The sequence below is a fragment of the Glycine soja genome, chromosome 6, assembly GCF_004193775.1.
Source record: "Glycine soja cultivar W05 chromosome 6, ASM419377v2, whole genome shotgun sequence".
NCBI lineage: Eukaryota > Viridiplantae > Streptophyta > Magnoliopsida > Fabales > Fabaceae > Glycine > Glycine soja.
Window position 1 is genome coordinate 19871330 of NC_041007.1, and position 13791 is coordinate 19885120.

The window sequence follows — 13791 nt, forward strand, 5'->3', positions numbered from 1 at the left end:
TGATCTTTCTTTTGCCACTTGGCATTCCAAATTAGGTCACCCTAGTGGTGATACTATGAAACTTGTATCCAAGATGTGCAATATACCCATTATAAATGAAACATGTTTTGATTTTTTTTCTCATTGTTACATTGGTTTAGTTGGCTTTATTTGTTGAAAAGTAAATCTGAGTAACCATTCTTCTTCTAAGAAATAAATGAACAACCAAGGGAAGGCTCAAACACCACTTGAATGGACTAGTCACGAACAATCTTGGGTAAATGACACTAATAAGCTAAGAGGTTTTGTGAAATTATACAAATTGTTTCTTTTTTAAACATTTTTCATCAATTAGTGTAATATTTTTCAAACAATTAAGAGGGTTAGGGTAATGCAATACAAATGAAAAGCCCTTGACTAGCTTTCATAAGAACAAATTACAATGGGAACATAAACATGCTTCAGAGAGAAGTGAGCACAAAGAGCACGTACGCGGAAGCACAAAGTTACAATGAAGACATGAAGCTTACCTCGAACCCAACACCGACAATGGCAGCAAGACTGGCAGTGAAACATACCTCAGGTCACCACGAGTTCCCCAATCCTTGTAGCAAAAACCAAAAAAGGTCCTTGGGTTAACCACAAGTTCCCGAAACAGACCTAGGTATTCAATAAAACAACACAGGTACACGAAACGTACCTTATAAGCGAGCTGTCACAGTCTTCAGCGCAATGGAGAACAACATCCTTAGATGTTAACAGAGAAGAAGAGAGCGCGAGAGGGTACACAAAGAAGAAAAGAGCGTGAGCAAAATAGATGTTAATGTTAACATCGATTTTATTCAATAAAAAATCGATGTTAACAAATTGATGTTAATGTTAACACGATTTTATTCAACAAACCGATGTTAACTAATCATACGTTAACATCGGTTTTCTGAAAATCAATGTTAACGAAGTGAAGTTAACATCGGTTTTCTTCAAAACCGATGTTAACGAAATGACGTTAACATCGGTTCTTCCATAACCGATTTTAACAGATTAATGTTAACATTGGTTTTACAAGAACCAATGTTAACGTCACTTCGTTAACATCGATTTTGAAGAAAATTGATGTTAACGGATACACATTATTTACAATTATGCCACCGTATTTATGTTAACATCGGTTTTTGACAAAACCAATGTTAATTTGCCAATGTTAAATTTGGTTTTTCTAGTAGTGGACCAATGCTATAATTAAGCATTTTCTTTATCCATGAGTCCATGATAGTAATTCACACAGTGACAACACGCGCATGAACAATAAGAATCTCATGTAAAAATTTACATAGCATCTTGTGAACATGGTGATTATTTCTATAAAGTTATTTAATCTCATAAGTACGGTCCAAAAGAGTGAAATTGAAAAAAATATTTAAATTTAAGCAGTGTATGAAAGAATCAAACATATATCAAAATTTTGAAATTTTTTACACATTTCTGTCTTTCCTTAACGACCGAATGGAGCAATAGTGAGTACAAAAAGTTTATGATCTTGATATTTATTAATTTTTGTTTTATTTCCAGCTTAGCATTTGACTTAGTAACGTTAAAGTTATTTTAGAGCAAATTATGGTTGTTTCTCCGATGTTTTGGACTTATTACACACATATCCTCATTCATTACAGATACACCCCCTATAGTAACATAGTTGTTTCTATTAAACCAAAATCATCACATGTCGTGCACATGTTTCTTTAATGAAAGACTCAGATAAAATTGCCCTTGTCTTTTTCATTGCCACTCGCCCACTCTACTTCTTCCACCTTTTTTTCAATCTCTTCTCTATCAGTCTCAAAGATCCCAAAAAATAAAAAAGGTTTTGTAAAATTGGTTAAGGGATTTTGTAGAGTAAGGAATTTCAATCAAAACCATGAAAAGAATTTGGACTTCGTTCTAAAACATGAGAGAATTTAAAAAAGGTGATTATAGACGTGTTTGCGTTGCACGATTCTGTTCTATGATTTTTTTTCTCCAAGTTTGCAAACTAGATTCGTGAAATTGATTGAGGGGTTGTCTTCCCCTTTGAAAGAAGAGCAGAACGCGTCCAAGATTGGTCTGTTTCGTTGTCGGAGATGAGAGATCCGAAGAGTAGAAGACCAATTCGGTTTTCTTGGCCAAGGTGTTGTTGGATTCCGGTGAAAACTCATTGGGCATGTTCTTGTAGAACCTCACGTGTTTCCTTGTCGGATCTGGCGCTGTGAACCGTGGCGTAGATCAAGAGGCACAAAACGCAGCATCAGAGCCCAAGCACACATTGTTTCACCATCGTGTCACTGAGGAATCCAACAACATTAGGTTTTCGTGGTTGGTTTATTCTGTTGTTAGTTCTGATAAGGATCATCTAATTAAAGTCACTAATCATACTCTAAGTACATGAATCTTATTTTTAATAGTTACATGATGATAAAAATTACAATAATAAAATACTAGTAAATCATCTATTTTTTTTATAGTTACGTGAAACATGGTTGAGTAGTAGTATGCATGGAATCATATTTCTAATCTGAGTGTCACTATTTTTATAGGAAATCACAGTGTCACTGTTGTAAACTAAAAAAAAACCCAAAATTTGAAAATTTAGGTGCAAAAAATATTACTCCTTCCATCTTTTTCCTTTCTTTATATCACTTTCACCCTCCCTCCTCTTTCTCATCATCTACACCCTCTCTTTTAACACACACTTATAGAAAGAAAAAAAAACTTCACCCTCTCCTTTCTTTCTCTCAAACTATCTTTATTTTTTTTCTTTTTCAATTTTTGACATATTTTACAAAAACTAGTTTTTGTGATGTAAATTTTAATTTCAGAAATTAGTTTCAATGACATAAAATATTTTTATTATGCAAATTTTCCCATTACTTTTTTGTAATGTATGTAATAACACTAGGTCATAATTTTAAAAAATACGTGTTAGAAACTAGTTTCCAAGAATGATATTTTTCGTAAAAGAATTTAAAAAACTGGTAAGGAGTGGGAGGAGCAAAACCCAGAATGGGAATGAGAGTCCATTTTGAGCCTTTGCTTCCTGCATCTCATTTTGAAAATGTAATTTACATTCCGAAATACTAGTCATTTTGGAATGTAAAAATTTGCATCTTGATTACATTATGAAAAGACTAACGTAAAATGTAAAATTACATCATAGATTAGACTTTTTGGAAGATTAAAAAGGTGCAGGAAACAATTATGGAGGTGTCGGAAGCAATTGCCCCATTTATCTTAAAATAAAGGAACCAGTCCGAATCAATAGTTACTACAAGGTATTTATTTCTTACATTTCCCCTATTACATCAAACATTTTTCATTATATTTTAGAATACAAATTTATATTATAGAATAAGTTTTTCAGAATGTAATGGAAGTTGACAAGTTCCACTGTTTACGCTGGTCAAAACTCAAAACCAAACATATGAAATTCCCTCTCCACCCCTCCCGCCAAGTCTCGAAAACACAAACCCCATTTGGCGCCAAAAACAATTCACCTTCAGCTTTAGATCTATTTACCTTCTCTCACTCTCTTTCCCCTCAAAACCAAACCTCACTGCTTCCTCACCCTTTTCTCCTAATCCGTTAACGACGGCGCCATGAAGGTCCGGTCGATGAAGCTGAAGGAGGCCCACACCGCCAAGAGCGGCGGCGCGGCCTTCTGCTCCGTCCTGTGGGACCAGAAAGCGAAGCACCTGATCACTGCGTCCTCCTCCGACGTCGCCATCTGCATCCACGACTCCCTTTTCCCCTCCCTCGCTCCGAAAACCCTCCGCCACCACCGCGATGGCGTCACCGCCCTGGCCCTCAGCCCTAATTCTACTTGCCTCGCCTCCGGATCCGTCGACCACTCCGTCAAGCTCTACAAGTATCCCGGTATTCTACTCTTTTTTTTTCTTATTTGGGAACTGAACAAATTGGATTTGACAAAAGATTGATTATATGACCTTGAAATTAACCAAGTGATTGAGTACATTCGAGTAGTATCTGAATTCGATCTTTGACGGAATTAATTTTTGGTCAGACTTTACTTAATTCCTGATCGAACTCTAGATTAGGCAGAGTCTTTTTTCCCCGATGAATTGGAGGGTTAAGACAAAAAAAATGACCTTGAAATTGTATCTCATTGTCACATTCATCCTAAATTAACCAGTTTAATTTTTGGTCCTTAGTCTAGGTGCTTAAGTCATAATAATGTATGTTCAGGGATCAAATACAATTTGAGTTTTTTTTTTCAATTTTAAGACTAATACGACCGCAAAAGCAGTTTTAGGGCCTAAATTGACCATTTACTTGCATAATATTTGACTAATTACATTTTGGACTAATACTATGTTAATATGTTAAGAATGTCTCTCGGTATATAAAAATAAACAATGTCATGAGTTAATTTTTTAAGTTCTCACAAGGTGTTTTTATGTTACCTGTGAATATAAACTGAACCAATTGGATTTGACTGAAAATTTGACCAATTTCATTTTTGACTGGTACTATGGCATATATTTGGCTAAACAAATTAATGAAGTATTTATCGAATGAGTGATTATCATGTGAGTATTTATGCACAAGATGTTTATATAATCAAATAGGAAGTTCATATACTACTTTAGAGAGTTTATTGAAAAAGTACAAAATAGCTCCTTATAAATATGGTTTATTTTCATAAGGTCTTCCCAATGCACCTAACTCGAGTAAATGTTCTTTTTTTCATTTTTTTTTTAAATTTTTAGATTTTGTTTCAATGTTTCAATTTTTAAGGATTTTAGGATTGATGCTTGGCAGGTGGAGAATTCGAGAGAAATATTACAAGGTTTACACTTCCAATACGTTCCCTGGCATTTAACAAATCTGGAAGCATGCTGGCAGCGGCTGGTGATGATGAGGGTATCAAGCTTATAAACACATTTGATGGTACCATTGCGAGGGTTCTCAAAGGACATAAAGGGTCTATCACTGGCTTGGCTTTTGACCCTAATGGCGAATACTTAGCGTCCCTGGATTCAACTGGAACTGTTATTTTGTGGGAGCTTCAGTCTGGGAAAATCATTCATAACCTCAAAGGCATAGCTCCTGACACTGGGCTGGATGTTTCAACTATGAATGTTCTTTGCTGGAGTCCTGATGGTGAGACCTTAGCTGTTCCTGGGTTGAAAAATGATGTAGTAATGTATGATAGGGACACTGCCGAGAAGGTGTTATCTTTGAGAGGTGATCACATACAGCCAATATGTTTCTTGTGTTGGTCACCCAATGGAAAGTACATTGCTTCCTCTGGTTTAGATAGGCAGGTTCTGATTTGGGATGTTGATAGGAAGCAGGATATTGATAGACAGAAGTTTGATGAGAGAGTGTGTTGCATGGCGTGGAAGCCGACTGGGAATGCATTGGCTGTTATTGATATTATGGGGAAGTATGGTATTTGGGACAATGTTATTCCTTCGTCTATGAAGTCCCCAACCGAGGATATACCTGTGAAGAGTAAAAGCAATGGGGTTGTTTATTTTGATGAGGAGGATCCTGAAAATAGTGCAAGTGAAAACTCGAGTGATGTGGGTGGAAATAGTAACCAGGAGTCTGAGCCACCAAGCAGGAAAAGATCCCGTAAACAGTCTCTGAGTGAGGAAAATTCTGGTGAGGATGGAGGTGAGGAAATTGTATCATATCCAAAGGTTGATACTAACAAGAAACGAAATCGACCAAGCAAGGAAAATTTGGATAGTGTGAATATGGGATTTAGAGGCACCATGGTAACATCCAAGGCAAAGATGCAGGAGCCATTTCAACCAGGATCTACTCCTGTGCAGCCTGGGAAAAGGCGTTTCTTATGCTACAATATGCTTGGATGTATAACCTCTATTGAGCATGATGGATACTCCCATATTGAGGTAATGTAATGCATATGAAGTGCTGATAGTTTAAGCTTAGCTTTCATTTGGAGATACCATCATCTCCATGTGAATTTTAGTTCAATCATCACTGCTAGCATAAATTAATGAGTTGACGTGTGTCTTTGTTACAGATTGATTTTCATGATACTGGAAGCACTCCACGAGTTCCTTCAATGACTGATCATTTTGGATTTACAATGGCAGCATTGAATGAGAGTGGGAGCATATTTGCAAATCCTTGTAAGGGGGAGAATAATATGAGCACCCTTATGTATCGTCCATTTAGTAGCTGGGCAAATAATAGCGAGGTTAGATTATGTGTTTAACCTAGTTGAAAAATTCATTGATTTTTTATAGAAGAAAATATATATGAAAGAAGATATGTAATTACACTAATTTTAGTTTTGTATGGTTATTAATATTAAGACATACAGCATTTCAGTTCTTATGAGTTACAGCACTCTGCATGATGTGAAATCTTACCATATTCTCACTGTTTAAAATTTTGGCAGTGGTCTATGCGCTTTGAAGGAGAAGAAGTGAAGGTTGTTGCACTTGGTTCTGCTTGGGTTGCAGCGGTAACTAGTTTTAACTATCTTCGCATCTTTTCTGAAGGTGGTTTGCAGGTTTGTTGCACATTCCTATCTTGTATGTTTTTTTCATTTTCAATAACTGAATACTGGAGGGAAGATACTTTTCAAATGTAAAAGATCCATGGGTTTAAAGGGTAAATAAGTATATACCTGTTTAATTTTATCTATTTTTTTATCTTAACTCATGTAACAATGTAGTTGGCGATATTTGTTCCGAAGCATTTACACATCTCTGAATCTTTCTCATTGCAGAGAGACGTGTTTTCACTAGATGGGCCAGTGGTGACAGCATCCGGTTTCAAGGATAAGCTTGCAGTTGTCACTCATGCTACTGATGGCCTTCTCTCAAATGATCAGGTTGGTTTGATATTGTGGTTTTATTAGTATTTAGTTTTTGACCTTTTTGAAAAGGCTATCTTATTTATAGAGCACAACCATCTTGGTTATAACATTACAGCTTAATGAAATATGATGCTATATCTTTACGACTAAAATGATATATTTATTTTTAATACGCAGAAGCTAGAGTTTATGGTATTTAATATTCCTCGTGGGACCCTACTTCTTCAAGGTCGCTTGCCACTATCCCCTGGTTCATCCCTAAGTTGGTTTGGGTTTAGTGAAGAAGGCCAATTGTGTTCATACGATTCGAAGGTATTAATTGTGTTTGCAGTTACTGTTGATATTTGGTATTTATTTCCCTCTGCTTATGAATGCATCTTGTCATACTAGCTGATTTGGTTATTATAACATATAGGGTGTGCTAAGATCATATACAAGCAAATTTGGGGGCAGATGGATTCCACTCTTCAGGTTCAATAATCGTTTAACCATGTGCACTGGTTTGATATGCCTATTATTTCCATGCCTGAGATTTAGTGATTTTTGTTATTTAACTTTCAATGCAGTGCTACTAAAGAGAAGTCAGATGAAAACTATTGGGTGACTGGGTTGAATGCAAGCAAGGTATTTTGCGTGGTATGCAAAAAGCCCGAAGACTTCCCTCAGGTATAAGACTGTAAGGCAGTTTGATGCATTCTGGTTTTCTCATTTTTCTTGCAACTAATCATCATTTGTATTCACTTGCTTACCAGGTGATGCCTAAGCCAGTTCTCACCCCGTTGAATCTTTCGTTTCCTCTTGCTTCCTCTGACTTGGGGGGATCTGAAGCCCATGAAAAGGAGTTTATGATGAACAACTTGCGTCTCTATGAGGTTTGTTTTTCTTATACCCTTTTCAAATTTAATGATCATTATTCTCTTGTAGCGAGCCTGCCATAAGTCTTGATTCACATCTTACCCAATTCATCGTAGGCACTTGTACCTTTGAGTTTGAGTTGTTTTTAACTCTGTTGTCCAATACCTGAATTTGTAATCATGGTACATGCAGATTCAGAGAACAATGGACGAAATGGCTTCTGTTGGTCTGGATACTACTTCACTTGATGATGATGCTTTCAATTTCGAAGCAGCACAAGATAAATGCATACTGAGGCTCATAGCAGCATGCTGCAACAGTGAGTTCATATGCGTCTCTTTTTCTTTCCACTTTGTATAGTCTCAATAGTGAAAGTGAAAAGTAGTCATGCCTCACCCTTGTGGATGTTTCAGGTGATAAGCTTGTGCGAGCTACTGAACTTGTGAAGCTTTTGACTCTGGAAAAATCAATGAGAGGTGCAGTAAAACTTGTTACTGCTATGAAGCTTCCAAACTTGGCCGAAAGGTTCAGCAGCATATTAGAGGTAAGTCTCTTACATCCTAACAAAAGTTCAGTGTAAACAAAGGATATCAATTCATTGCCATCTTTACCTTGTAATTATTCCTGCATGTCTAAAACAGGAAAGGCTACTTGAAGAAGCCAAAAAAGCTATGGAAACCAACATCAAAGAAAATAGTGTTGCACCTGTTACAGCTGATGCTCTTCCTAACAGAAGCAAGGCCCCAACTCACACTGAAGCATTAAATGCAGTTACCATGTCATCATCTCCAAAATTATCTGTTCCGTCATTCCTAAGGAAAGACAAAACACAAGAGAGAGCTAAAGCTGGCACAAGCAAAACTGCAATGGTAAATGAAAATTTGAAGGTAAAGCAGACAGGGGAGGAAACAAGTGACAAGGTGGGGAAGGTTGTGCAACAAACTTCTCATCCGTATGATCCCTCTACGAAGTCCTCAAATAAGAATGGACTTAACAAGTCAGAGACTAGTTTGGGACAATCAAATCGTCCTTCCAATCCATTTTTGAAGTCAGAAACTAGTTTGGAACAATCAAATCGTCCGTCCAATCCATTTTTGAAGGCTATTATCAAGTGAAGAAATTCGTCTACTCTAATGATGTGGAAAACACGATGGAGGTTTCGGGTAGTTTAGTTAAAATCAATTATCGAAATAGGGTGTTTTACTGAAAACAGGCTTGCTTCTAATTTATAATGATCAATTTATAAAGAAAAAAGAGCCTAGAGAAAATGGAAAACCCTTTGTAAATTAGCATAAAATCTTGTCGTAATTCACTTAAAAAAAAATCTTATTGTAACTAGTTTTTGAATTCAATTGGCATGCATGCTCTCACCGAAGTGCCCTTTTTCTCCCTTATTCATGGGTGGGTTTGGGTCAGGGCCTCTTTGGAATTTTTGGGTTCGGATCCTTTCAATTTTTTGGTTTAAATATGTTTAATGCTCTTGATGATCAAATTTTATCGAATTTTTAACAATTTTTTGTTATTTTGAATCTTTTTGTTGAGTTTCTATTATCAATTAAGTAATGATGTGTTATTTTATAAATTAATCTTTTAAATACTATTAACGATTATAATAGTGTTATATCATTACTTAATTAATGATAAAGGTTTAAAATAGAAATGTTAATATCAAAAGAGTCACAATAACAATTTTTTATTAGAAATTTAAAACAAAATTCAATAATTTGTCATGACCTTTATTCTTTTCATTATTAAGCTTTTGACAAAATAAATGTTACTTTTCATAGAGTATGCATTTCCATTTTATTTATTTTTCTAAAAGCTTATGAAATGGAAGATAAAAAACGGAGATAATCCATTTCCAGAATATTTTAGGTTTAAGTTCCGGCATTTTTCCCGACAGACTTCTATAATTTCCATTAAAAAAATCTTTGAATTTGCTTCATTCATTCAGTTTTAAAAGATGATAATTTGCTTCATTCATTTTTCCCGGCATTTTTCTAATGTTTACTTGGGAGCTTTACATATGTATATTTTCAGTGATACACTCTCTGATCATGCAATCCAAGAAATCATAGCTGTGAGAAATATATTGAACTTCAAGTATGGGATATACACTATAATTATTATTGTTTTTTTCACTTGCTTTTGTTACACTACTTTTTATACCCTGGACCGTTCAGCTGAGAACCATATCAGAATTCTTCAATAAATACCTGTAAGGATGAATTCTGTTGAAGTATGATTAATTTCATTAAAATCTCTTTACAGCAATATCTAAAACTTGTAGTAGCCTCTGAAAGAAAATATTAGAACTTCACCTCCTTCCTCAGAAATTTTCATTTTCTCAGTATAAATTCAAAATGTACTCCTATTCTGACAGCAATGAGCTATGCATCTGCATTTGAAATTCTTGAATTGTTCTTTTTTCTTCCATGTTAATCCTCTTCAACATATATATCACATTATATTTACACAGTATGATGCTATGCAATCGCTTGTCATTTACAGTGAAAATGAAAAATATTTACCCAAGTTCACACTGAGGGTAGTTATTTACAAGCCAGAGACTAGGGATAAATTCTGCATAGCTCGTCTTTCTTGTCAGTAACAATGCAAAGTATAATTCGGAAAGAATTGGATTGCACATATATACTATATACGTGGAGGATAAGCAGAAGCATTTCTCCACAGCTACATTGATTTTTAATGGAGTTCTTCACTCATTGAAAATAATCATTAAAAACTAGCATAGTCCCCCAACTACCAGAAATCTCCACAGGTACACAATCCGTTTTTGAAATGATGAAAGCGCTTGTTGTCCCTTACAATAATATCCCTTTTAACAACCTTTGAGACTAATTTAATTGCATTGTGACAGTCTACACATATGCGTAGATTTTTGCAAACCCTCAACGTTGTACCTTTAGCCGTATTTAACAGACCAAAAGAAATTGCAAGCTTCTCGCTGTGGCTCTTAAGTATCTTAATCTTTCCCTCTTCTTCCAGTTCATGAAGCACACAACTTGTGTCAGGTTTATATCCAATTTTGCTTATTTTTTTCTCCAATTTAATCCAGGTCTGCTGAATCTTTTTTGATTCTGAAAGTGATCCATCACTAACAAGAAATCTATAAACCATTCCTCCTATTTCAATCCAACTGCAGCCTGCATCTTTATGAAGGCCATTCTCCTTCATTCTCTGCCGTACCTTTCTCACCTCATCCCATTTTCCTAATCCAGCATACAAGTTTGACAGCAATACATAATTCTCTGCTTTATTTGGTTCCAACTCTAATAACTTTTTGGAAACTTCCTCTCCAATTTCCAAATCCCCATAATTCCTACAAGAACTGAGCAATGAACTCCATATCCCTGAATCTGGTTCGTCTGGCATCTCATTTACAAGCTTTAAAGCTTCAGTCAGTTGCCCTGCTCGGCCAAGCATATCCACCACACATGCATAATGCTCTAACTTTGGCTTTACGCCATACAAATTCTGCATCTGACCAAGATATTTTAATCCTTCCGTTACTAAGCCAGCATGGTTACAGGCAATTAGCACTCCCAGAAATGTAAAAGAATCTGGTCTGCCGCCTTTATTTTGCATCAATTCAAACAGCTCAATAGCCTTCAGCCCATGCCCATGAATCCCATATCCTGCAATTATAACATTCCATACTGCTTCATCCTTCTCGTTTACCCTGTCAAAAATGTTCTGAGATTGTTCCATGCATCCACATTTAGCATACATGTCTATTAATGCACAAGTAACAAAGGCATCCTCAGAGAGATGAGCTTTAAGTGCAAAGGAGTGAACTTCTTTCCCCAGCCGCAATGCCGACACCTGCGAACAAGCCCCCAGAACACCTGTTACAGCAATCTCTTGAGGCTTAATTCCACCCGATAGCATTTGACGAAATGTATCAAGGGCCTCACAAGGAAGTTCATTCTGTGAAAAGCCAGTAATCATCACATTCCAGCATACTAAACTTTTGTTTTCCATCTTATCAAAAATTAACTTCCCTAGTAACATACTGCCGCACTGAATATAAAGTGACATCAATGATATCCCAATAAATTCATCCAATTCTAAACCATTACGCAACATAAAACCATGAATCTCTTTGCCACAACGTAGGAATTTCAAACGCGCACAAGCTAAAAGAAGGCTACCAATAGTAAACCGATCAGGATCCATCCCAGAATCCATCATCACAAGGAACAGATCCAAAGACTTCCCAGGAAAACCATTTTGTGCATGGGCGCCGATCAGTGCATTCCAAGAGCTCACTGTTTTTCCTTCCATACCACAGAAGACACGCTCAGCGCAATCCAGGGAACTGCATTTTGCGTAGGCAGCAACAAAAGCATTGGCCACCAATTCATCCTTCAGAAATCCATGCCTAAAAGCATAACCATGAATTTCCTTCAAACTCAGCAGCTGATGCTCTCCTGAACAAGCTGGCAGAACGTTCAACACCGTCACCTCATTCACTCTCACCTTCTCTTCCCTCTGCATCTCTTGCAGCAACTCAAACACTACACGAAAATCTCCTTCCTTCGAGTATCCCCAAATTATAGTATTCCAAGAAACAACATTCTTCCCACCATTCATATCAAACAAAGCTCGTGCCTCCCCCAAGTAACCGCATTTCGAATACATGTCCACGAGCGAATTATTCACCGTCACTTCCTCAGTAATCCCCAATTTAAAAGCCAAACCATGAACAACCATTCCCATTCTCACTTCCCCAACTGCAGCACACGCAGGAATCACCGTCACCATCGTCGCAACATCAGGCACCAAACCTTCTTCCTCACTGATCAACAGTCTCTTAAAAACACCACAACACTCTCCAAAACCCCCATTCTCCGAACACGCATACATCACCGAGTTCCACGAAACCAAGTTTCTATTCCGCATTGTTTCAAACACCTTGACGGCACTTTCCACGAACCCACATTTCCCATACATGGCGATCAGCGCGTTCCCCACAAACGCGTCGGAGAAACCACCAGCCTTCAACGCGAGCGCGTGGACCGCCTCCCCGAGCTCCACGTCCGCGACACCCGCGCAGGCCTTCGCCACGCAGGGGAGCGTGAAGTTGTCCGGCGCGAGGTCCGTCGCCGAGAGCAGCTCGAGGAACAGTGAAATCGCGTCGCGGAAAAGCGCGTTGCGGGAGTAGCCGCTGAGGAGCGCGTTGTAGAGGAACAGGTCCTTTTCCTTCGCGGCGTCGAAGACGCCGCGAGAGTCCGAAGGGGACCCACACGCGGAGTACATGGCGATAATGCGGGTGCTGAGAACGACGTCGTTGCGGAGTTTATGCGACGCGGAGACAAGAGCGTGCACTTTTCGCCCAACATGGATGTTTTTGTGGTGTCCGCATGCTCTTAGTAAGATGCCAATAGCTTCTTTTGAAATGTCGGAAGAGGAAACGGTGCCGTTTTGGGCGTGTGAGTGGAGCAAGTTGAGGGCATCGTTGAGGTTTCCGGAGTCGCAGAGATTGTGAAGGCGTTGGAGAATGGGTGAGTGTGTTTTTGTGTGAGAAGTTAGGGAAGATTTTGGAACCGTAAATGGAGGAAAAAGGTTGTTGCTGTTGTTGTGGTTACGTGTCCAAGTGTTTCTGTTATGAAAGGTGAGTTTGTGATAGTGCTGGCATGAGACAGGTGGTGCCGCCACAGAAGCCATTGCCGGACTTGACTTTCACTGCACTAGAATTTCAATGCTAGTTAGGAATTCGTTAGCCAGACCCGTGATAAGATAAACCACGGCTAAGTCTCTCATTAACGAAAAATTGGAATCTCTTTTTCTTTTTTCTTTTTAACAAGTATCCCTTCACGGATAACTAATATTTGAGATATTAAGTTTTATTTATAAAATATTTTATCCAACACACGGTTAACAATGACTAAATGTTTAAGAAAAAAAATTATCTATATCACATCGTGTTTGTTAAAAAAAAAAAACAAAAACAAAATTGGAATCTCTACGTCATTTCCTTGTTGTTAAAAAAAATAACAAGAATGACCTCTCTTATCATATTATTTTTCATGCCCATTACATAATTAACATTCAAGATTATTCATCAATCATATTTATAA

At 37.3% G+C, this 13791-nt stretch overlaps 2 protein-coding genes across 2 annotated transcripts; one reads left to right on the forward strand and one right to left on the reverse strand.

Moving 5' to 3' along the window:
• Nucleotides 1-3387: 3387 nt before the first annotated feature.
• On the forward strand, nucleotides 3388-9062 carry LOC114416649 (WD repeat and HMG-box DNA-binding protein 1-like). Its single transcript, XM_028381598.1, has 12 exons — nucleotides 3388-3885; nucleotides 4792-5894; nucleotides 6029-6205; nucleotides 6410-6523; nucleotides 6743-6847; nucleotides 7010-7144; nucleotides 7248-7303; nucleotides 7399-7498; nucleotides 7585-7704; nucleotides 7880-8006; nucleotides 8101-8231; nucleotides 8329-9062. The coding sequence occupies exons 1-12, from the start codon at nucleotides 3609-3611 to the stop codon at nucleotides 8800-8802; spliced, it is 2919 nt and encodes a 972-aa protein (XP_028237399.1). The 5' UTR covers nucleotides 3388-3608; the 3' UTR covers nucleotides 8803-9062.
• Nucleotides 9063-9994: 932 nt separating this feature from the next.
• Nucleotides 9995-13513, reverse strand: LOC114416650 (pentatricopeptide repeat-containing protein At1g18485). Its single transcript, XM_028381600.1, has one exon. The coding sequence runs from the start codon at nucleotides 13376-13378 to the stop codon at nucleotides 10451-10453; it is 2928 nt and encodes a 975-aa protein (XP_028237401.1). The 5' UTR covers nucleotides 13379-13513; the 3' UTR covers nucleotides 9995-10450.
• Between the last annotated feature and the right edge of the window lie 278 nt (nucleotides 13514-13791).